Raw genomic sequence first — 22031 nt, forward strand, 5'->3', positions numbered from 1 at the left:
CTGAGCTGCAGCACGGTGGCCAAGACCATACAGCAGTTTAACAGGACAGGTTCCACTCAGAACAGGCCTCTCCATGGTCAACCAAAAAGAGTGCACATGCTCAGCATCATATTCAGAGGTTGTCTTTGAGAAATAGAGGTATGAGTGCTGCCAGCATTGTTGCAGAGGTTAAATGGGGTGGGGGGTCAGCCTGTCAGTGCTCAGACCATACGCCAGACACTGCATCAAAATGGTCTGCATGGCTGTCATCCTCGAAGGAAGCCTCTTTTAAAAATGATGTAGAAGAAAGACCGCAAACAGTTTGCTAAAGACAAGCAGACTAAGGACATGGATAACTGGAACCATGTCCTGTGGTCTGATGAGACCAAGATAAACTTATTTGGTTCAGATGGTGTCAAGCATGTGTGGCAGCAACCAGATGAGGAGTACAAAGACAAGTGTGTCTTCCCTACAGTCAAGCATGGTGGTGGGAGTGTCAAGGTCTGGGGCTACATGAGTGCTGCCAGCACTGGGGAGCTACAGTTCATTGAGGGAACCATGAATGCCAACATGTACTGTGACATACTGAAGCAGAGCATGATCCCCTCCCTTCGGAGACTGGGCTGCAGCGCAGTATTCCAACATGATAACGACCCCAAAAACCTCCAAGACGACCACTGTCTTGCTAAAGAATCTGAGGGTAAAGGTGATGGACTGGCCAAGCATGTCTCCAGACCTAAACACTATTGAGCAACTGTGGGGAATCTTCAAACGGAAGGTGGAGGAGTGCAAGGTCTCTAACATTCACCAGCTCTGTGATGTCATCATGGAGGAGTGGAAGAGGACTCCAGTGGCAACCTGTGAAGCTCTATGAACTCCATGCCCAAGAGGGTTAAGGCAGTGCTTGAAAATAATGGTGACCACACAAAATATTGACACTTTGGGCCCAATTTGAAAATTTTCACTTAGGGGTGTACTCACTTTTGTTGCCAGAGGTTTAGACATTAATGGCTGTGTGTTGAGTTATTTTGAGGGGACAGAAAATTTACACTGTTATACAAGCTGTACACTCACTACTTTACATTGTAGCAAAGTGTCATTTCTTCAGTCTTGTCACATGAAAAGATATAATAACTTATTTACAAACATGTGAGGGGTGTACTCACTTTTGTGAGATACTGTAGATACCCCTTCTTTTCTAAGCCCTTTGAGTGAAAATTGATTACTCTTGGGTGTCTTTTCTCTGTGATCATTTGCCATTGTGACCGGTTATATCATTTTTGTGAGATACTGTACATATAAGACACTATGTAATATGCTACTCAGTGATTAATGTTTCATACATATTCTTGTATTTGATTACAGTATTTCTGAATAGAATACAAGGCCCCGATGAAGTGGGTTTGCTTGTCGGCCAACTAATCAGATCCCAAGGCCAGGATAAACATCACTGTGGTTGGCTAAACTGTGGATTCGGTTTTAAGATTATTTTTTAATATTTCTGATATCTTTAATAAAATTGTTATATTTTTAAATAAGTTATGCGTCTGTGTCTATTAAACCCAAGGAGCTACATTTAAAGTCCCACACATTTTTGGGTTCTAGTATTTATTGTATTGGGGACGGTACCTCCTGAAGGTAGATATTCATAACACTCTATCCTCACACACACAAAACTTGGACAGCCCAGTGAAAAGATCACTCGAACGACTCCAATAATTATTCATTTCCTACCATCAAATTATAGTAAATTCTCAGTAAGTGTACATTTTGTGTTATTTCTGTAACATATGTATACCCAAAATAATGTTTTTCATGACTTCTATTTCATATTTTGAAAATTATATTTCATGTACACTTTTTAAAACACTGCCTCTAGTGGTCATATGTATAAGAAGGAATCTGATTTGTATCCTTGCTTGATGACTGCTGAGATTAGATCAGGTAGCCTTAAGGCCCTCCAGTTGTTCAGGAACTACAATTCCCATCATGCCTAGTCATGTCTGTGAATGTCAGAGTTTTACAATGCCTCATGGGACGTGTAGTTCTGCAACAGCTGGAGGGCCGTAGTTTAGAGATCCCTGCCTTAAGGCTAGTACACACTATAAGAAAATTGGGCGAACATTTTCGTCCAAAGGATTTTCGTACGATTTTCGTATAGTGTGTACACAACTTTTGACAGCCGATTCTGAATTTTCGTACGAAAATTCTCGAAGGGACAAACTCCAACATTTTTCTCGTACAGAAAAAAACTAGCGATTTCCGTTTAATGTGTACCGTTTTCGTAAGATTTTTGTACAAGAAAAATTTAGAAAAGAAAGACTGCGCATGCTCAGAAACATTAAACAACAAAAAAAAAAGCCTTTTCGTTCATCGGTTCCGATTGGCTGTGAAACAACAAGGAAATTCGGACGATCGCTCGCCTGATTTTCTTATAGTGTGTACCCCACTTTAGAGAGTGGGGTAATTTACTAAAACTGGGAAGTGTGTGACATCTGGTGCAACTCTGCAAAGAAACCAATCAGCTTCCAGGTTTTATTGTCAAAGCGCAATCGAACAAGCTGAAGTTGGAAGCCGATTGGTTACCATGCACAGCTCCACCAGATTTCGCACTCTCCAGTTTTAGTAAATCAACCCCGATTTGTTTTCAACCAGGTCTGATATGATACCATAAATAAGTACCAAAAAAGAGAAGGAGTAAAGTACAATCACTGTGCAGTAATGTTAAGCAGGAAGTCGAGCCCCCATATGTAATGGACAAATATGGCTGCCTCCATGTACCTATACATTAACCATCTATACTCAAAAAACGAATGTTTGCTAGCAATTTCCCAAGATGCTAAACATTTTAACACATGACAAATTTTACTTTATAACAGACCTATATTAGTAATTCTGCAATATGTGTTTATGCCAGGTTTTTTCTAGAAAAAAACCCAAAAAAACTCTCCATTGTTCTCACTCATAAAAGACCCACCGAGCACCTACAAAAGGCACGATACAATTCCAAAAGATCACATGAGTACATGAGCCCTATCCTTTTTTTTTCCCCATCCTTCAGTGGAGAACAAATGCTTTTCAAATAGAAGTTTACAATGGTGAGAGTAAAATGTAGAACAAAAAAAAACTGCAAAATGACCTCGAAGTTTAAAAAGACCAGACAAGATGCTTTCACGTGATACTAATAGTTATTATCCTTATCAAGAAGACATTCTTACTATTCATCAACTTATTGAGACATTTTGAAAAAATGTAAAAAACAGTAAAACATTACGTGAGTCACACTATTTATTTACTACAACAGCAATATGTCTCTAAATGTAATATTTTAATAAAAAAAAATTTAATCACAGAAAATTTTGAAATGATAGAATATCAACTTTACTGTTGCTGTAACAGCAAAAACAAATACAAAGATGTTAGTTATTTTCTTAGAGCAAGTAGAGGTATATATTATGATAGCATAAAAGTATGTAGTTTAACTTACCAAACTGCAAAAGCATCAAAAAACTCATCAGATGTAAAATAACCATTGTCTGCCTAACAAACAAAACATGATAATATATCATTTAGTTAGCAAAGATATTTTGTTTAGAAAAATTTGTGTAAATGCAACATTCTCTGCAAATGTTTATGGTATACAGATTTTACTATTTGACTTTTATGTATAGTATTTATATATATATAATTTTTTTTGTTTGTTTTTTTGTAAGCTGTATTTGTTATATATTTTTTTAACAGCCATTTCTAAAAGACAGGTAGTGAATTTAGGAACTATGCATGTTTTTAAAACTACAGCTAAATAGTGTGTTGTTTGTTTTTTTTTCTCTGCAAATGTTTATGGGTAATATACAGACTTTACTATTTGACTTTTATGATATCTATCTATCTATCTATCTATCTATCTATCTATCTATCTATCTATCTATCTATCTATCTATCTATCTATCTATCTATATATATATATATATATATATATATATATATATATATATATATATATATATGTATATGTATATCATTTTTTTATAAGCTGTATTTGTTATGTATATATTTTTTTTAACACCCGTTTCTAAAAGACAGGTAGTGAATTTAGGAACTATGCATGTTTTTAAAACTACAGCTAAATAGTGTGTTGTTTTTTTTTTCTCTGCAAATGTTTATGGGTAATAAACAGACTTATGATATCTATATATCTATATATATATATATATATATATATATATATATATATATATATATATATATATATACATACATATGTATATATATATAGATATATATATATATAGATATATGTATATATATATATATCTATATATATATATATCTATATATATATATATTATTTTTTTTATAAGCTGTATTCGTTATATATATATTTTTTTTAACACCCATTTCTAAAAGACAGGTAGTGAATTTAGGAACTATGCATGTTTTTAAAACTACAGCTAAATAGTGTGTTGTTTGTTTTTTTCTCTGCAAATAAATATGGGTAATATACAGACTTTACTATTTGACTTTTATTTTATATATATATATATATATATATATATATATTTTTTTTTTTTTTTTTTTTATATAAGCTGTATTTGTTATGTATATTTTTTTTAACACCCATTTCTAAAAGACAGGTAGTGAATTTAGGAACTATGCATGTTTTTAAAACTACAGCTAAATAGTGTTTTTTTTTGTTTTGTTTTAAGGCAAAGTTTTCGAAAAAAAAAAAAAAATGAAAAATATGGTTTCTGTATTATTTTCTACAAAATAAATTTAAAGTTCTTTATGAAACATAATAATAATTTATTTGAAGGAAAAATGTTAAGCCTATAAAAAAAACATAATAATATTAATAATATTAATAATAATAATTGTGCATCTATTTTTTTAAAATTATGATAAAATACAATCTGTGCACTTGTATGTACGCTAAAGTAAATGTTTAAATTAAAAAAAAAAAAACTATATGTTTTGTTAAAAAAAAAAAAATGAAGGCCCTGAAATAAGCATTATTGTGGGGACAATTTAAGTTGGCTTACACTGGATAAAACTAATAAAATCAAACTGAGTATAGAATAAAGGGGAAAAAAATGTCAGTATTTTTTCCAAATTGTTTTCCTCTAATTATATCATTGTTTATGATGTGCTAATTTTTTAACAATTGTAAATAAAATATGTATTCATGTCTATCATAAAAATAATATGTATTATTGCCTATAATAAAAATGGTGAAATGTCTTACCTTTAAAATTTTACCCAAGAGCTTTAAGTTGGAGGGCAAGTGTCTTTTAAACAGCACAGGATGTAGTGGCTTATATCAACTTTGATGTGTACCGGACCCATGTGACCATCTCTTTTAACTCAGTTCAACATTCATAAAGTAATCCTTTCACAAAATACCTGAAGGTCAATATGCTCTTAATAATATATCTAGACCTTCTATATTAAAGGGCTCTATTGTGGATACCGTTCGTTGCTCACCAGTCTGACTGGATACTTAGCTACTAATTAAATAACAATTGTGCTATTGTTCTCCACCTGCTACAGAGGCTCTATGTGAAAGCTGCAGAGAGGTTAATGAGGTGGTCAGGTAACTACTAATGATGACAGATATGTGAGATGTACATGGCCCTTCCAAGGACTAACAATCCTAACATCCCGTGTTTAATGTATGTGTTTTTTAGAAAATTTTGTAGTGCAACATGAAGTCTAAGATATTTATTTTTATTTCTATTCACCAACTTTATTCTTAAAGTGTTTCTAAAGCTACATTTTTATTTTAGTTTTGGATAGAGTAGTGAACGGTTAAAAACTGCTGGAAGAACTTTTTTTTTTAATATATAGATATATATTTTCCATTTTGGAGATTTTATTTCACTTCCTGTCCCAGAGACATTGGGGCTGATTTACTAAAGTCTGTTCATTTGCAACCGAATATTTTTCATTAGCTTAATAAATTTGGTGAAAATTCCCTTTCCAAAAATACCTACTCACACGCAAGATACACTAAATTACCAAAAGTATTGGGAGGGCTGCCTTTACACGCATGTGAACTTTAATGGCATCCCAGTCTTAGTCCGTAGGGTTCAATATTGAGTTGGGCCACCCTTTGCAGCTCAGTCTTAGTCAGTAGGGTTCAATATTGAGTTGGCCCACCCTTTGCAGCTCAGTCTTAGTCCGTAGGGTTCAATATTGAGTTGACCCACCCTTTGCAGCTTAGTCTTAGTCCATAGGGTTCAATATGGAGTTGGACCACCCTTTGCAGCTCAGTCTTAGTCTGTAGGGCTCAGTATGGAGTTGGCCCACCCTTTTCAGCTCAGTCTTAGTCCATAGGGTTCAATATTGAGTTGGCACACCCTGTGCAGCTCAGTCTTAGTCCGTAGGGTTCAGTATTGAGTTGGCCCACCATTTGTAGCTATAAAAGCTTCAACTCTTGCGGGAAGGCTGTCCACCAGGTTTAGGAGTGTGTCTATGGGAATGTTTTTCCATTCTTCCAGAAGGGCATTTGTGAGGTCAGGTACTTATTTTGGACGAGAAGGCCTGGCTCGCAGTCTCCGATCTAATTCATCCCAAAGGTGTTTTGTCGGGTTAAGGGCCGGACTCTGTGCAGGCCAGTCAAGTTCCTCCACCTAAAACTAGTTCGTACATGTCTTTATGGACCTTGCTTTGTGCACTGGTCCAAATCATTTGGTGAGATTATGGTGTGGGGTTGTTTGTCTTTTTTTTTTTTTGGCCTGGCCCCTTAGTTCCAGTGAAGGGAACTCTTAAGGCGTCAGCATACCAAGACATTTTGGGCAATTTTATGTTTCCAACTTTGTGGAAACAGTTTGGGGATGGCCCCTTCCTGTTCCAACATGACTGCGCAACAGTGCACAAAGCAAGGTCCATAAAGACATGGATGAGCGAGTTTGGAAAAATGGTCAAACATTTCCATAGACACACTTCTAAACCTTGTGGACAGCCTTCCCAGAAGAGTTGAAGCTGTTATAGCAGCAAAGGGTGGGCCAACTCAATATTGAACCCTACGGACAAAGACTGGGATACTATTAAAGTTCATGTGCGTGTAAAGGCAGACGTCCCAATACTTTTGGTAATATAGTGTACATTAAAATTTAAAAAATTGTATCTTTGCTTACACGCAATTAGATGATGGAATTCAGCAGAGCTACGCCTCATTCATTAAACTAAGGGAAAAATTCCTGTGCAAAAAGAATAGTCTATTTGTCTTTAGTAAATCATCCCCGTTGCCACAAAAAATAAAAGGTCCCCTATACCATGGGATAAACTTAACCAGGTTTGGGTGCTTTGGAACTCACAAGAAGCTTTATCGTAGTGGACTTCTTGATCTACTTGGATAATCTGAGTATCTGCATAGTCCTTGGGCCTGGGATATGGAGAGTCATGGATTTATCTTTCCCTTTCTCACTCTTTGCTTGTTTACTTTCTTTCTTTTTCCTCTTTTGATTTCTTTTTAGTCTGTTACAAAGCCACAATGGTGACCTATGTTGATGCCTGGGATGGCTTTTTACAAGGTACTTTGATAGTCTCCATAGCTTCCCACCATATTTTTGGTTACATTTGCTTACTCTGTAATCAGATTATCTGTGAGAATGTCTAACATGGTCTAGTCTAGTTGGTGCGCTGACCATTATGTGGAAGTTTGCTGTTTTCTAATGACTTAATTTTGATATCCTTCCATTGTACAATGTTGAGCTATGTATATTTTTTTTTCTTCTTCTTTGTATTGAAAATTATCAATAAAAACTGTTAATTATTAGAAAAAAAAAATTCCATTTAAAGATGATTGACGTCATTCACAGCCGTGACACTGCCTCAAGCATCCCCAGGGGGTGGTGGGCCGGGAGAAAGTAGAGCAAGGAAGACGCTCAGCCAGGTTATTCAGCCCAAGTCAGAGTGCCTGTCAGCAAGAAGAGGACACACCGTTTCTTCTTAACATGGATCAGTATGGACAGTGGGAACAGCACACATGCATGTAAGACGGAGCAGCGCGGCACGGGTTTAGTGACCAGCAGGGTAAAGTACCTTATGACCCAGCTCCGACTGGACTTTCACTTCCCGGCCATTGACGTAAAAACAGACCATGCTTCATTGACTCCGGTTCCTACATAGTTCATTCTGTGGCAAGACTGTTTCCCCTGGTGTTACCATTCTGAAGGGTTTTATCCTTTATGGTCAATTAGAGATAACCACACAGGAATATACATCTCATCAGGGAAGGCCAGAGACTTACATACAATGCATATTGTATAAGATATACAACATTTCTCATCCGAAGCCCCCTTTTCCGGCTATGGGTGGATATAATCCCCCACAGGCATTGTGAAGGTTAGGGTTTATTTTGTGTCTTATGGTAAAAGATGTGAGTCAGAAAGATTTTGGAGAAACCAGCCCTATAGCTACATATGAAAAACCAGAAAGGAAGAGGGGAAGAGGTTAATCTAACCCCACATATATTGGGCTTTTAAATGGTGACTCCCAAATGAAAGAACAACCATATCAATAACTTGTTAGAAAAGTACAAAAATGCATTTATTTAGTATTCACAGTCATATATAAACAACTTCATAGCATGTAGGGCCATGAACAGACATGGGGCCCATAAAAACACAATACGTACAGTGACATTGATAATGTATAACGGATAAAAGGTGCATGATGTGCTAACATGTTTCACGGCCTATGTATTCCGCTTCTTCAGGGCTTCTGCCATCCGTATACACTTCACAGACATCTAATATGTATGTATAGGAAATAGGAAACAGCAACATAATACACAAACAGACAATGTGCCGTTTCCTTTTTCCTATAAGGAAAAGGATAAGAATTAAAGGTGCATGATGTGCCAACATGTTTTGCGGCCTATGTTTTCCGCTTATTCAGGGCTTCTGCCATCCGTATACACTTCACAGACATCTAATATGTATGTATAGGAAAAAGGAAACAGCAACATAATACACATACAGAAAATGTGCTGTTTCCTTTTTCCTATAAGGATAAAAATAAAAGGTGCATGATGTGCCAACATGTTTCGTGACTTATGTATTCCGCTTCTTCGGGGCTTCTGCCATCCATATACACTTCAGAGACATCTAATATGTATGCATAGAAAAAAAGGAAACAGCAACATAATACACATATAGAAAATGTGCTGTTTCCTTTTTCCTATAAGGATAAGAATAAAAGGTGCATGATGTGCCAACATGTTTCACCGCCTATGTATTCCACTTCTTCGGGGGTTCCGCCAACCGTATATACTTCCCAGACATCTAATATGTATGTATAGGAAAAAGGAAACAGCAACATAATACACATACAGAAAATGTGTTGTTTCCTTTTTCCTATGCATACAAATGAGATGTTTGTGAAGTGTATACGGATGGCAGAAGCCCCAAAGAAGTGGAATACATAGGCCACGAAACATGTTGGCACATCATGCACCTTTTATCCGTTATACATTATTAATGTCACTGTATGTATTATGTTTTTATGGGTCCCATGTCTGGCCCTACATACTATGAGGTTGTTTATATATGACTGTGGATACTAAATAAATGCAATATTTGTACTTTTCTAACAAGTTATTCATATGGTTGTTCTTTCATTTGGAAGTCACCATTTAAAAGCCCAATATATGTGGGATTAGGTTAACCTCTTCCCCTCTTCCTTTCTGCTTTTTTAAGGTTAGGGTTTACGTGATACCAAGATCCATAAGGCTTGAACATCCAGAACCACTCCAATTTACCTATCAGGGTTATTTCTCCCTTCCTTCTCCCCTGCCTAGGCAGAATCCTCTATCCCTCCTCTCCATCTCCAGAAATCCAGCTCCCAGGGACTTGCACATAAAGGGACCCCTAGTATATTACATTTATTACATTTGTTTACACTATATTATAGTGTAATTATATTATATGGCGTATGCCGTGGGAACCCGTCTATGTGCTAGAGGTACCTGGCATCCGGCCGACTGTACATATTTGTATTCATGTTGGTTTGTGTCCTGTCTTCTGATTGGTGTTACTTGTCACCCATGGCATAGGCCTAGCAGGTAGAGATGTTTTCTACCAGGCTTTTATGTTTATTGTATCTATTTAAATAAAACTGTTTTGTATTCATTAAACACATCCCACAGCCCAATTTTTTTGTCAGCATTATAGCTTCTGGTTGCCTGTGTCTATACATTTGTATGTACCATCAACTATTGTTTTGTAACAACTGTAAAATGTTGAATTTCCCATCACTTTATGGCTTGGTCACCAGGAAAAATCAGGAAGGTGAATCCACCTAGCAGAAACAGCAATATAAACTTGGTAGGGGTCTTATCTTTTGTATCCCCCCACTAAGTTTAAATAAAGAGAGGCCATTAATCACAAAATTAAAATGGTATATAAAAATGCTAATTTTACATTTGTAAATGTAAATTTTCTGCAAACATCTCTAGTGTATTTATTATACATTTGTTGTCTTCACTTAGTTTAAAGGTATGTACAATGTTTTTAATATATTTTAATTTTTGAAATGTATTAAATTCAGGATTTATAGATATATATTTATTGTTTATTTAAATGGAAGCAGCCATATTTGTTCTTTATTTAAAAGATGCCTGTGCTTTATGCTTAGCTCTATTTTAGAGTGACTGTACAACACTACCCTTCTGCCTTGGGCAAGGTCTGTAATTTCAAAGCCTTTGTTTATGATTTTTAGGGACTCGTTAAGGACTGGAATAGTACCACTGGATCGGCGTAGGACCAATGTGGTGCCTATATTTAAAAAGGGATCAAAGTCTTTGCCAAGTAACTATATACCTGTTAGTTTAACTTCTATAGTTGGGAAGATACTGGAGAGTTTAATAAAAGACCACATAGATAAGTTCTTGCTGGAAAAAATTGTTTTACGCAACAGACAGCATGGATTCATTAAAGACAGAAGTTGTCAAACAAACCTGATTTCTTTTTATGAGGAGGTAAGTAAAACCTTGGACAGAGGGGTGGCTGTGGTCGTAGTATAGTTGGATTTTGCAAAAGCATTTGACACAGTTCCCCACACACGGCTAATGTGTAAGGTAAAGTCTACTGGCTTGGAAAGATCAGTTTGTAATTGGATAGAAAACTGTCTAAAAGATAGAACTCAGAGAGTAGTGGTTAATGATTCTTACTCGGAATGGTCTAAGGTTATCAGTGGTGTACCCCAAGGTTCAGTGTTGGAACCCTTACTTTTTTAATATCTTTATAAATGATATAGGGTCTGGGAATAAAAGTAGCATTTCATTCTTTGCAGATGACACCAAGCTTTGCAGTGGAATAACTTCCTTACAGGATGTCTCCAACTTACAATCTGACCTCAATGTATTGTTTCATTGGGCAACTATGTGGCAAATGAGGTTTAATGTTGATAAATGTAAAGTTATGCACTTGGGGGGCTAAGAATATGCATGCAGCATACCTCCTAGGGGGAGTAGAATCCATAGTGGAGAAGGATCTGGGTATTCTGGTATATCATAAGCTTAATAATAGCATGCAATGCCAAGCTGCGGTTTCCAAAGCAAGCAAAGTCCTTTCTTGTATTAACAGAGATATGGACTCCAGATAGAGAGATATCATTTTGCCCCTCTACAAATCATTTGTAAGACCTCATCTGGAATATGCAGTTAAGTTTTGGTCACCAGTTCTTCAAAAGGATATCGGGGAACTGGAGAAAGTGCAAAGAAGGGCAACCAAACTGATAAGAGCCATGGAGGAGCTCAGCTATGAGAAAAGATTGCAAATACAAACACAAAGGGCGCACCAGCCTAGCGCATTATCCTCAGCGGGCTGGTGCGCCCTTTCTTTGTGTTTGTATTTGCAGTGTTGTTGACAACCCCGGTCGTAGAGGGCAGCAAGGCTTAGCCATAGTGGATGCCAAGTGTGAGTTCCGAGATAGAGGCAGCCTGAGGACCTAGTTCTGAGTGCAGGAGCAGGGTGCTCAGAATCACTTTTTTCGTTTCTGGATTATGAGAAAAGATTAGAGGAACTGAATTTATTCTCTCTTGAGAAGAGGAGATTAAGGGGGGATATGATCAACATGTATAAATACATAAGGGGTCCATATAGTGAACTTGGTGTTGAGTTGTTCACTTTAAGGTCATCACAGAGGACAAGGGGGCACTCTTTACATCTAGAGGAAAACAGATTTGGACGTGGAATAGACTCCCTCCAGAGGTGGTTCTGGCCAGCTCAGTAGATTGCTTTAAAAAAAGGCCTGGATTCTTTCCTAGGTGTACATAATATAAATGGGTACTAAATTTTTTTTTAGGTAAACTTGATGCAGGGAATATCCGAATGCCTCTCGGGGGATCAGGAAGGAATTTTTTTCCCCTGTTGTATCAAATTGGATCATGCTTTGCTGGGTTTTATTTTCGCCTTCCTCTGGATCAACTGCGGGTATAGGATTGTGTATATGGGATTGTATGGTTGGGTTTTCAATACTGTTTTTTTTTTTTTTGGTTAAACCGGATGGACTTGTGTCTTTTTTTAACCTGACTAACTATGTAACTATGTAACAAACAGCTGCCGCACACTAAACTACAGTGGTTTAACATACTGCAGCTGTCAGTTCCACCTGCAAGGAGCCAGCAGTAGCGGTTGGTGTGAAGCACATTTCAGCACATCACACAGCCTCCTTTTTTTTTTTGTACAAACTTTATTTGAAGTGCACAAAAGTGCTGTGCTGTGACATGAGATCCTGTTCAGTGCGTTGTGATAAAATACTGCGCCTCTGCAATTTATCGCATCTCACTGCACTGTACCTCCAGGGTGCATTGCAGTGGAAATTGGACACATAGAAAACAATAGTTTTCTGTGGGGTTGATTTACTTAAAGCAAATAGACTGTGCACTTCGAAAGTGCAGTTGCTCCAGAGCTTAGTAAATGCAAGAATAGCCATGCAAGGAAAAAAAAAACAGCATTTTGCTTGCATATGATTGGATGATGGAAATCAGCAGAGCTTCCCCTCATTTACTAAGCTCTGGAGCAACTGCACTTGCAGAGTGCACAGTCTGTTTGCCTTTAGTAATGTGTTCTAGCAGTGACCTGCGTTTTTTCAATGCGGTAAATCAAAGGTCACTGCACTGTGTGAACGCGTATGGGGGGATTTACTAAAACTAAATAGCTGTGCATAGTAACCAATCACCTTCTAGCTTCAGATTGTTCAATTAGGCTTTGACAATTAAACCTGGAAGCTGATTGGTCAATGTCAGCCCCAAACAGGCCCATATGTTCAAAAATTCATTCACCGAGGCATACTTCTTGGTAAGGTTTTTTTTTTTTAGGATCTATTTTTGAAATTAAGTGTTATATTAAAGTTATTATCCAATATCTATAAATCCACATTTTCTGCTATGGTGTCATCATTTCTGGATTGATGCAGAAATAAAGATAAAGCCAAACGGAAAAAAAATACGCAGAAAAAAAATTAATGAAAAAAAAATATTTTATTTATACGTTATAACTGGTTTAGAAACACATTTTAGGTAGTTTAAAATGACAATTAGAATACGTTTAAAATTATTATTACTAAACTCTAATTCAATCTAAATTTTAACCATAAAAGTGTTTACAAAGTAATTAATATTAACAGTAATTTCAAACCTAATTTACCATAAGCAGTTATAAGCAGTTCAGTAATTATTTAAAAAGAAATATGCAATGCTTGGCTTCAGGGTGTTATAATTAAATAACTTAAATTTTTTCAAGTAATGTGATATCCCAACATTTTCCCGCAGGAATTTAGATGGATTTGCAGATGTTTGCGAGACATTTTTGCCTTAAAGCTGTAAAAAAAGAGGAAAGAAAAAAAGCAAAACTTCAGAGCAGGTAGCAAAGTCATGAGTTATTTAGCTTTTAGTTGCCTTTTTAAAGTTACTGTTTGAATTTTATTTATTCATCAAGCATTATAATAACTGATGGGCATATAGTAACAATTTATTTGGAACCTATTAATATTACTTGAATTTTTTATTAATTTCTTTAAATATTATTCATGTCTTTTAATTTTTTTTTTTAAACCATAATATAATATTATACTGTTATTTCCGTATAGAGTTTATGTTTTGATATTTAGATACCGCAATCTATGGGACATCAAGCTCACCAAGTCATTGTCTTTCCTAATAAATTCCAAATTTGACTTTGGAATTGTTCTCTAACTAAGATGATACATTTATTTAAAATGTGGTCTCTGAAGTTAATTAACCACTTGCCGGCCGGCCGGCCGGCTGCCATGTATTTAATGTGGCTAGTGGGGGTGTCAATCAATGGGTCCAGCTTACCTGATGTCCACCGGCCACCCGTGATCATCCCCATGTGAGACAGAACAGCCATCTACATATGTAAAAAAGGCAGATCGCTGCTCAGCAAGGGGACAAGATGGAAATCTTGTGTTCCTGCTAAGCAGAAACCCGGATCTCTGTCTTCCCCTAGTCAGTACAACCCCAACACAGTTAGATTGCACCCCCTAGGGACCCACTAAATCCTTTGATCCCCCTGATGTTAACCCCTTCCCTGCCAGTGTCATTAGTACAGGGAAGGTGCATTTTCTTTTAGCGCTTATCACTGTATTGGTGTCACTGGTCCCCAAAAAGTGTCAGTTAGTGTCCAATTTGTCCGCCACAATGTCCCAGTCCTGCTAAAAAATCGCTGATTGCTGCCATTACTAGTAAAAAATAAATGAATAAATTAAATTCCATAAAAATATCCCAAAGTCTGTAGACACTATAGCTTTTATGAAAACCAATCAATATACAGGCATACCCCACTTTTAAGTACACAATGGGACCAGAGCATGTATGTAAAATGAAAATGTACTTAAAGTGAAGCAATACCTTTTTTCATTTCTCAATGCATATAAATACACTAGCTCCATAGGAAATCTTGGTCAGCTTGACATGGCACTGCTCCCAAACCATGTGACAAGGACACCAAGCTTGGGGAGCATGTTAAGGGGATCCAGTACTATGACATGGTAGATTACCTTGGCAAGCTGGCTGGCCACAAATAGGATATGTTGTAGTCCTGGGTCCCCTCTCGTTGCTCCCTAAGTTTGGCATCCCTGTCACTTATGGTTTGGGAGCAGTGCCATGTCAAGCTGACCAAGATTTCCTATAGACGCCAATGTTAAAAGCCGGGAGTAGTGTCATGTCAAGCTGAACAAGCTGTGTCCTTACTCGCGAGTGTACGTAAAGTGAGTGTACTTAAAGCGGGGTATGCCTGTACGCTTATTGGGATTTTTTTTTTATCAAAAATATAGTTACATAGTTAGTCAGGTTGATAAAAGGCATCTGACTCAACCAATAAAAAACAAAAAACAGTAAAGAAAACTCAACCTTACAATCCCATATACACAATCCTATACCCGCAGTCGATCCAGAGGAAGGCGAAAAACTCCAGCAAAGCACAATCCAATTTGCTACAGCAGGGGAATAAAATCCTTCCTAATATGTAGCTGAATACATATTTTCCAAAATTGATGAAAAAAAAAATAGATTTTTTTACATGTAGCACCCTCCTAGGTAGGTGCTAGGAAAAAGCATATAGTGGTTCCTTCTGCTTATCAGGAGATCCTGATGTGTTAGTTTAGCCTGTCACATGTTTTCAGGTGTGATTTGCTGTGTCTAGGGGAGTATCCCCACTGTATCCAATATGTGAGCTTGTTGAACAGTGGAGGAAACCTAACCAGTAGCACACCAGGGTTTATGACTGTCCAAGTGGGTGGGCATTCTCGCAATGCATCCTGGGATTGGCAATAAATCCTGAGGGGGCAGGTGACAGGGCGTCTTTTGGCGGGAGCAAAGTCCCAGGAGGAGGTGGACGGCTGTCTCTCCTCCTGCAGGTGTGAGGAAGGTGGTTTAGGGGGTCGGCCTAGTGAACCAAGTGTGGAGCAGAGCTGCAGAAGATCCAGAGTGCTGACCAGTGGAGTTGTTGGCAGAATTATCTTGGGAAAAAAAGTATTGTGAGTACCAAGGGGTCTGCCTAGGAGAGGGGACCACTCCAGAGAAGTCAGGGGATCAAGGAGCCAGCTCACACAGGAAGTGTTACAGTAAAGGGGGTGCCATGTAGTTGACCCTGAAGATTAGGAACAAGGGGGGTGCCAGGAAGGGCCCTGAAGTTGTTCAGCATTACAGTTCAGTTTACCTCAGGAAGCTCTATTATTCTACTTCACAGCCAAGGGCAAAGTCAAACAGCAGCCTAGCCATGACTAGCGTTATTCAGCGTTACTCAGTGGTACTCAACGTTACTCAGCATTTTCAAGTCATCCCAGCCTATTGTGCATAGTTTATAAAGTTGGAGTATCCCACTCATTCCCTTCTCCCATCCAAGTTCCAAATAAAAACACAAAAAACTAAAGCTACTGGACTGTTTCAGCTAAAACACTTGGAAAAATGTCATACTGTCATGTTGTTGCTAATGGTAACCCATTGGAACCGGTAACCAGCAGCTCCCAAGTGGGTAGTGCTACATACATTTTTTTTTTGTTGGATATGTTTTATAGCAGAAAGTAAAAAATATTGTTTTTTTTCTATTTCAAAATTGTCACTCTATTTTTGTTTATAGCCAGTGTTGTATTTTGGTTTTGTGCTGCCCTAGGCAAGACTAAAAGTGACTCCCTCCAAAATTGAAGGACTACAAGTCCCAGCATGAACCCCTGAGATCTCACGAGAGGGGGGGGGGGGGTGAGAGGGGGTGGGAGAGAGAGAGGGGGGTGGGTGAGGGAGAGTAAGAGAGGGGGTGAGAGAGGGAGGGGGGGTGAAAGAGAGAGGGGGTGAGAGAGCGGGGGGATGAGAGAGAGGGGGGATCAAGGAGAGAGAGAGAGGGGGGATGAGAGAGAGACTGGGGGAGGTGTGAGAGAAAATGAGGGGGGATGTGAGAGAGAGTGGAGGAATGAGAGAGAGGGGGGATGAGAGAGGGGGCGAGAGAGTGGTTGGATGAGAGAGAGATAGGATGAGAGAGAGGGGGGATGAGAGAGAGAGAGAGGGGGGATGAGAGAGCGAGAGAGCGAGAGGGGGGACGAAAGAGGGGGATGAGAGAGAGGAATGAGAGAGAGAGGGAGGGATGAGAGAGAAAGAGAGAGGTGAGAGTGAGGGAGAGAGAGTAGGGATGAGAGAGAGAGAGAAAGAGAGAGGGGGAGAAAGAGGAGGGGGGTGAGTGAGAGAGTGAGAGGGGGTGTGAGAGAGTGGGGGGGGGGGTGAGAAAGGCAGCTGTATCAACCAGTGGCCAATAGAGTCTCAGGTGGGGGGGAGGCTTTTTTGCTGCCCCCCTGCAAAGTGCCGCCCTAGGCCTGGGCCTTGTTGGCCTAGGCCAAAATACAGCACTGTTTATAGCGCAAAAAAATAAAAACCACGGAGGTGATCAAATACCACCAAAAGAAAGCTCGATTTGTGGGGAAAAAAAAGACATAAACGTTTTTTGGGTACAGTGTTGCACGACCACGCAGTTGTCAGTTAAAGTAACGCAGTGCCGTATCGCAAAAAAATGGCCTGGTCATTAAAACCTTTCCGGTCCAGAAGTGGTTAAAGAACCGATCCAGGTACACATATGTGCAGCAAGTAGGCATTAAAGCCGGTGCTTCCCCATACGCTTTATGTGGATAACAAAAAGTTAACAAGAAAATTTTTTTTTAGACTTGATTATAAATATGTATTGTTATCCAACATTAAAATTGCCTATAAACTTATGATTGGATGTTGGAAGCCCTACGGATAATTCCCATGCAAGTAAAGAGTCTCGTCTTTAGTAAATCAACCCCATTGTGTTTTGTATTTTGTAGACATAATCAGGCATCAGCTTGAGGTAAACAGTCTTTCCATTGTGTTTTAATGTTTGAAAAACCTTGTTTATATGTCTAGTTTCTACTCTGTAATTATATATGTACGTAGGACAGCCATATTTGTTTATTGTATACAGTGGGTATAGAAAAAAATCAACTCCTCCTCTTTTAAAACAATCACATTTTGTTGCTTTGCAGCCTAAAATTAAGACAGACACAGGTTTTTGTTTTATCCAGCTGTATTTACTCACTGCAATTTATAACATCCAAGTGAATGATTTAACACCAACATGTCTCAAAAAAATAAATAAATAAAAAACAGAATCCCTGAGTTGGAAAAAGGACCCCCGCCCCATGACAGTATTTTGCTTTAATTACAGCCTTTAGTCTTTTGGGATATGTCTCTATTAACTTTGCACATCTAGACATTGCAATATTTGCCCACTCTTCTTTTCAGAACTACTCAGTTACACTTGAAGGTGACCGTTTGTGGACTGCAGTGGTCATTCCACAGATTTTCAATGGGGTTTAAATCTGGGCCCTGGCTAAGCCATGCAAGGACATCCACCCTTTTCTCCTTCAACCATTGTGTGCTCATTTTTGCTGCGTGCTTTGGGTCATTGTCATGTTGAAAGGTGAACCTTCTTTCCATTGATAACTTTCTGGAAGAGGGCAGCAGATTTTCCTTAAGAATTTTATCAAATTTTGCCCCATCCATTTTTCCTTCTATCCTGACAAGTGCTCCAGTCCCTGCTGCAGAGAAACACCCCCATAACAGGATATTACCACCTCCATAACAGGATATTACCACCTCCATGCTTTACTGTAGGAATGGTGTTATTTGGTTGGTGCGCTGTACTGGATTTTAGCCAGACTTATCATTTGGTGTTGAGGTTAATAAATCAATTTTAGTGTCATTTGACCAGAACACCTTTTTCCAACCAGCCTCAGAATCTTCAAGGTGCGTTTAAGGTGGTCAGATGAGACTAAAATTGAAAGATTTGGCCTGAACCATACGATATGTCTGGCAGAAATCCAATACAGCTCACCATCCAAATAACACAATTCCTACAGTAAAGCATGGAGGTGGTAATATCCTGGTTTGGAGGTGGTAATCTCCTGGTATGGGGGTGGTAATCTCCTGTTATGGAGGTGGTAATATCCTGGTATGGAGGTGGTAATATCCTGGTATGGAGGTGGTAATATCCTGGTGTGGGGGTGTTTCTCTGCAGCAGGGACTGGAGCACAATTTAGGTAAGAAGGAAAAATGGATGGGGCAAAAAACAAAAAAATTATTGAGGAAAATCTGCTGCCCTCTGCCAGAAAGTTGTCAATGGGAAGAAGGTTTACCTTCCAACATGACAATGGCCAAAAGCACACAGCACGAATGAGCACACAGTGGTTGAAGGAGAAAACAAGTGAATGTCCTTGCATGGCCTAGTCAGAGCCCCAGATCCATGGAAAGTCTATGGAATGAATTGTCTGCAGTCCACAAACGATCACCTTCCAATTTAACTAACCTTGGGCAGTTCTGCAAAGAAGAGTGGGTAAATATAGCAAAGTCTAGATGTGCAAAGTTAGTAGAGACATATCCCAACTGACTAAAGGCTGGAATTAAAGCAAAATGTGGTCTAACAAAATACTGACATAAGGGGAGGGGGTGATCCTTTTTCCAACTCAGTGATTCTGTTTGTTTTTGAATTTTTTTTTCTGACAAAGTGGTGTTATATATATATATATATATATATATATATATATATATATATATTTTTTTTTTTTTTTTAACAAAAGATATGTTTTAATGAGAGCATTCTTAACAGATACAGCAATATTTGCAGCACACATGACTCAGCATTAATTTGAATACAAAGAAATATAAGAAGGGGTCTCAAATAGCATAGCTAAAAAAAATAACAAGGCATAAATGAAGAGAAGGTAAATACAAAACAATATTGATGTAGCAGAATCACCAGAAGGAGAAATAGAAATGTAAGCACTACATCACCAAGAAAGCAGCCTGAAATACAGGGAAGACTCACGATGGATCCTCATTGTCCAAAGCCAGACATATGCACCTGACAACTCAATCTGGGAAAACAGGAAGGAAAGTGAGGGGCAGGTAAAAAGGGGCAGGGGAGAAAGGAGATTACGGAAGGGGGGAGGCAAAGGGTTGAACAAGTACTATAGCACTAACTCAGGTACCAATACCCACCCTGAGACAAGCAAGACCACTCAAGGCTGAACCATCGGGTCTCCGTTTGAGCCTCAGGAATTGATCCATGCAGACCAGACCTTGTCAAACTTTCTAGGACAATTGCCATTTTTTATAAGTAAATTTGTATAATGGAAGAACCACATTCAAGGTGGAATGCCAGGAGGCGATCATGGGAGGGTGGGCAGACTTCCACTTCAGCAGTGTTTCTCTACCAGCTTAGTAAGTGGCACAGCAGATAAAAATTGGACATATTTACCCAGGGGATGGTTTTCAAAGACATTCAAAAGCAGAAATTTGGGATCTAGTCCAAGAGTCAACTCACACACTTTTTCAAGAACAGACACAACTCCCCCCCCCCCCCCCCCGATATGGCTGGAGTAAAGGACAGGACCATGGTGAAAGAAGGAGGCCCCAGGCATTTGACAACGAGGGCAGTTAAAACAGTCAGAGGGGTAGATGGTAGCCAAGCACTGAGGAGTATAATAGGCCCAATGCATAAATTTAGGTTGAATAAGCCTAACCCTGGCTGAGATCATGGTGGCAACGTATGAACCCAAACAATCCTCTTTGCCAGGGGTTGGAATGTCCGCATGCCATTTCTGGTATACCCAGTCAACCCAGGTGTAGTAGGCTAAAGAGAGGCAAAGGTATCTTTCACTTGGATGTTATAAGTTGCACTAGTAAATACAGCTGGATAAAAGTAAAACTGTGACTGTCTTCATTTCAGGCTGCAAAGCAACCAAATGTGATTATTTTAAGCGGGAGGGTGATTATTTTCTATGCCCACTATATGTACATAGGGCAGCCATATTTGTTAATTACATATGCACATAGGGCAGCCATATTTTATAACCACTTCCTAACCACCATACGTATATATACATACTTGTCGGGAAGCATGAATACTGGGATCATGAAAGAAAAAAATGTATCACTGGGTGTGCTACCACCCGTTGAAGAGGGGTAAATGTACTCAAGCTGCAGCCATGACCCCGGTATCAATATTTGCCGCCGGAATTGGGTTTTCATGTAGAAGTCTTCATGTAGAAGCAATCTACAGCCGCCTGATCACTTGAGTCGCTTGAGCCCCCCCCCCCCACCGCTGTTCCCAGGCTCTCCGGTGCAACCGAACGGATTGGCTGCAGACAGAGGAACAGAAGGTACATCTGTACCCGCCCCTCCTCTGTGACATCAGAAACCGGAAGGGATGAGGTTTTCATCACTTCCAGTTTCGGTTTGCTGTTTACAAGCCGTTATCAGCTTCTAAAGCATGTGATCGAGCGGATTTAAAATTGATCAGATGCTTTTGAGGGTAGAGGAGAGATCTTGGGTCTATTACACCCCAGATCTCTCAGTAAAGGGCACCTGTGCACCTGTTACTGCCCATATTACAAGGGATGTTGTTCATTCCTTGTTACAGTAATAAAGTTGATCCAAAAAAAAAAAAAATGAAATTGACAGTGTAAAATAATTAAATAAAACAAATAAATGTGCCACACATGTGTTGCCTTATGAGGAGTTTATGTGTATATATACAGTATATATATATATATATATTTATGAGATATTGGGTAACACATGGGAGGTATTGACGCGAACGTCAAAGTGAGAGCAATAATTCTAGTTTCGGACCTCCTGTTTCGCTCTAAACTAATAGCCTGTAAAGGCTTTAAAAGGGTAATCTATGGACAATTTAACCAGTTCTGGACCGGAAGGTTTTCCCCCTTAATGACCAGGCCATTTTTTGCGATTCGGCACTGCGTTATTTTAACAGACAATTGCGCGGTCGTGCAGCACTATACCCAAAAAAATGTATGTCCTTTTTTTTCCCACAAATAGAGCTTTCTTTTGGTGGTATTTGAACACCTCTGCGATTTTTATTTTTTGCATTATAAACAAAAAAAGAGCAACAATTCCGAAAAAAAAAATATATTTTTCACATTCTGCTAAATAACATTCCCAAAAAAAAAAAAATGTAAAAATCTAAATTTTTCATTCTTTTAGGCCAATTTGTATTCTG

The 22031-nt window shown here is 38.5% G+C and overlaps 2 protein-coding genes across 2 annotated transcripts in view; both read right to left on the reverse strand.

The window, feature by feature from the left end:
* Nucleotides 1-5311, reverse strand: part of OC90 (otoconin 90) — a 164260-nt gene extending 158949 nt beyond the window's left edge. Inside the window, exons 1-2 of the mRNA XM_082258098.1 lie at nucleotides 5222-5311; nucleotides 3467-3519 (exon numbers count right to left, since the gene is read on the reverse strand). Of these exons, the coding sequence (XP_082114224.1) occupies nucleotides 3467-3512 (46 nt within the window). The 5' untranslated portion in view covers nucleotides 3513-3519; nucleotides 5222-5311. The remainder of the gene's footprint in view (nucleotides 1-3466; nucleotides 3520-5221) is intronic.
* An 8376-nt stretch (nucleotides 5312-13687) lies between these two features.
* HHLA1 (HHLA1 neighbor of OC90) overlaps nucleotides 13688-22031 on the reverse strand; it is a gene marked incomplete at its 5' end in the record, with an annotated part of 103612 nt that continues 95268 nt past the window's right edge. Inside the window, one exon of the mRNA XM_082258097.1 lies at nucleotides 13688-13804. Coding sequence (XP_082114223.1) covers nucleotides 13761-13804 — 44 coding nt within the window. The 3' untranslated portion in view covers nucleotides 13688-13760. The remainder of the gene's footprint in view (nucleotides 13805-22031) is intronic.

Source organism: Pelophylax lessonae, assembly GCF_965119305.1.
Source record: "Pelophylax lessonae genome assembly, chromosome: 5".
In the NCBI taxonomy this organism is placed as follows: domain Eukaryota; kingdom Metazoa; phylum Chordata; class Amphibia; order Anura; family Ranidae; genus Pelophylax; species Pelophylax lessonae.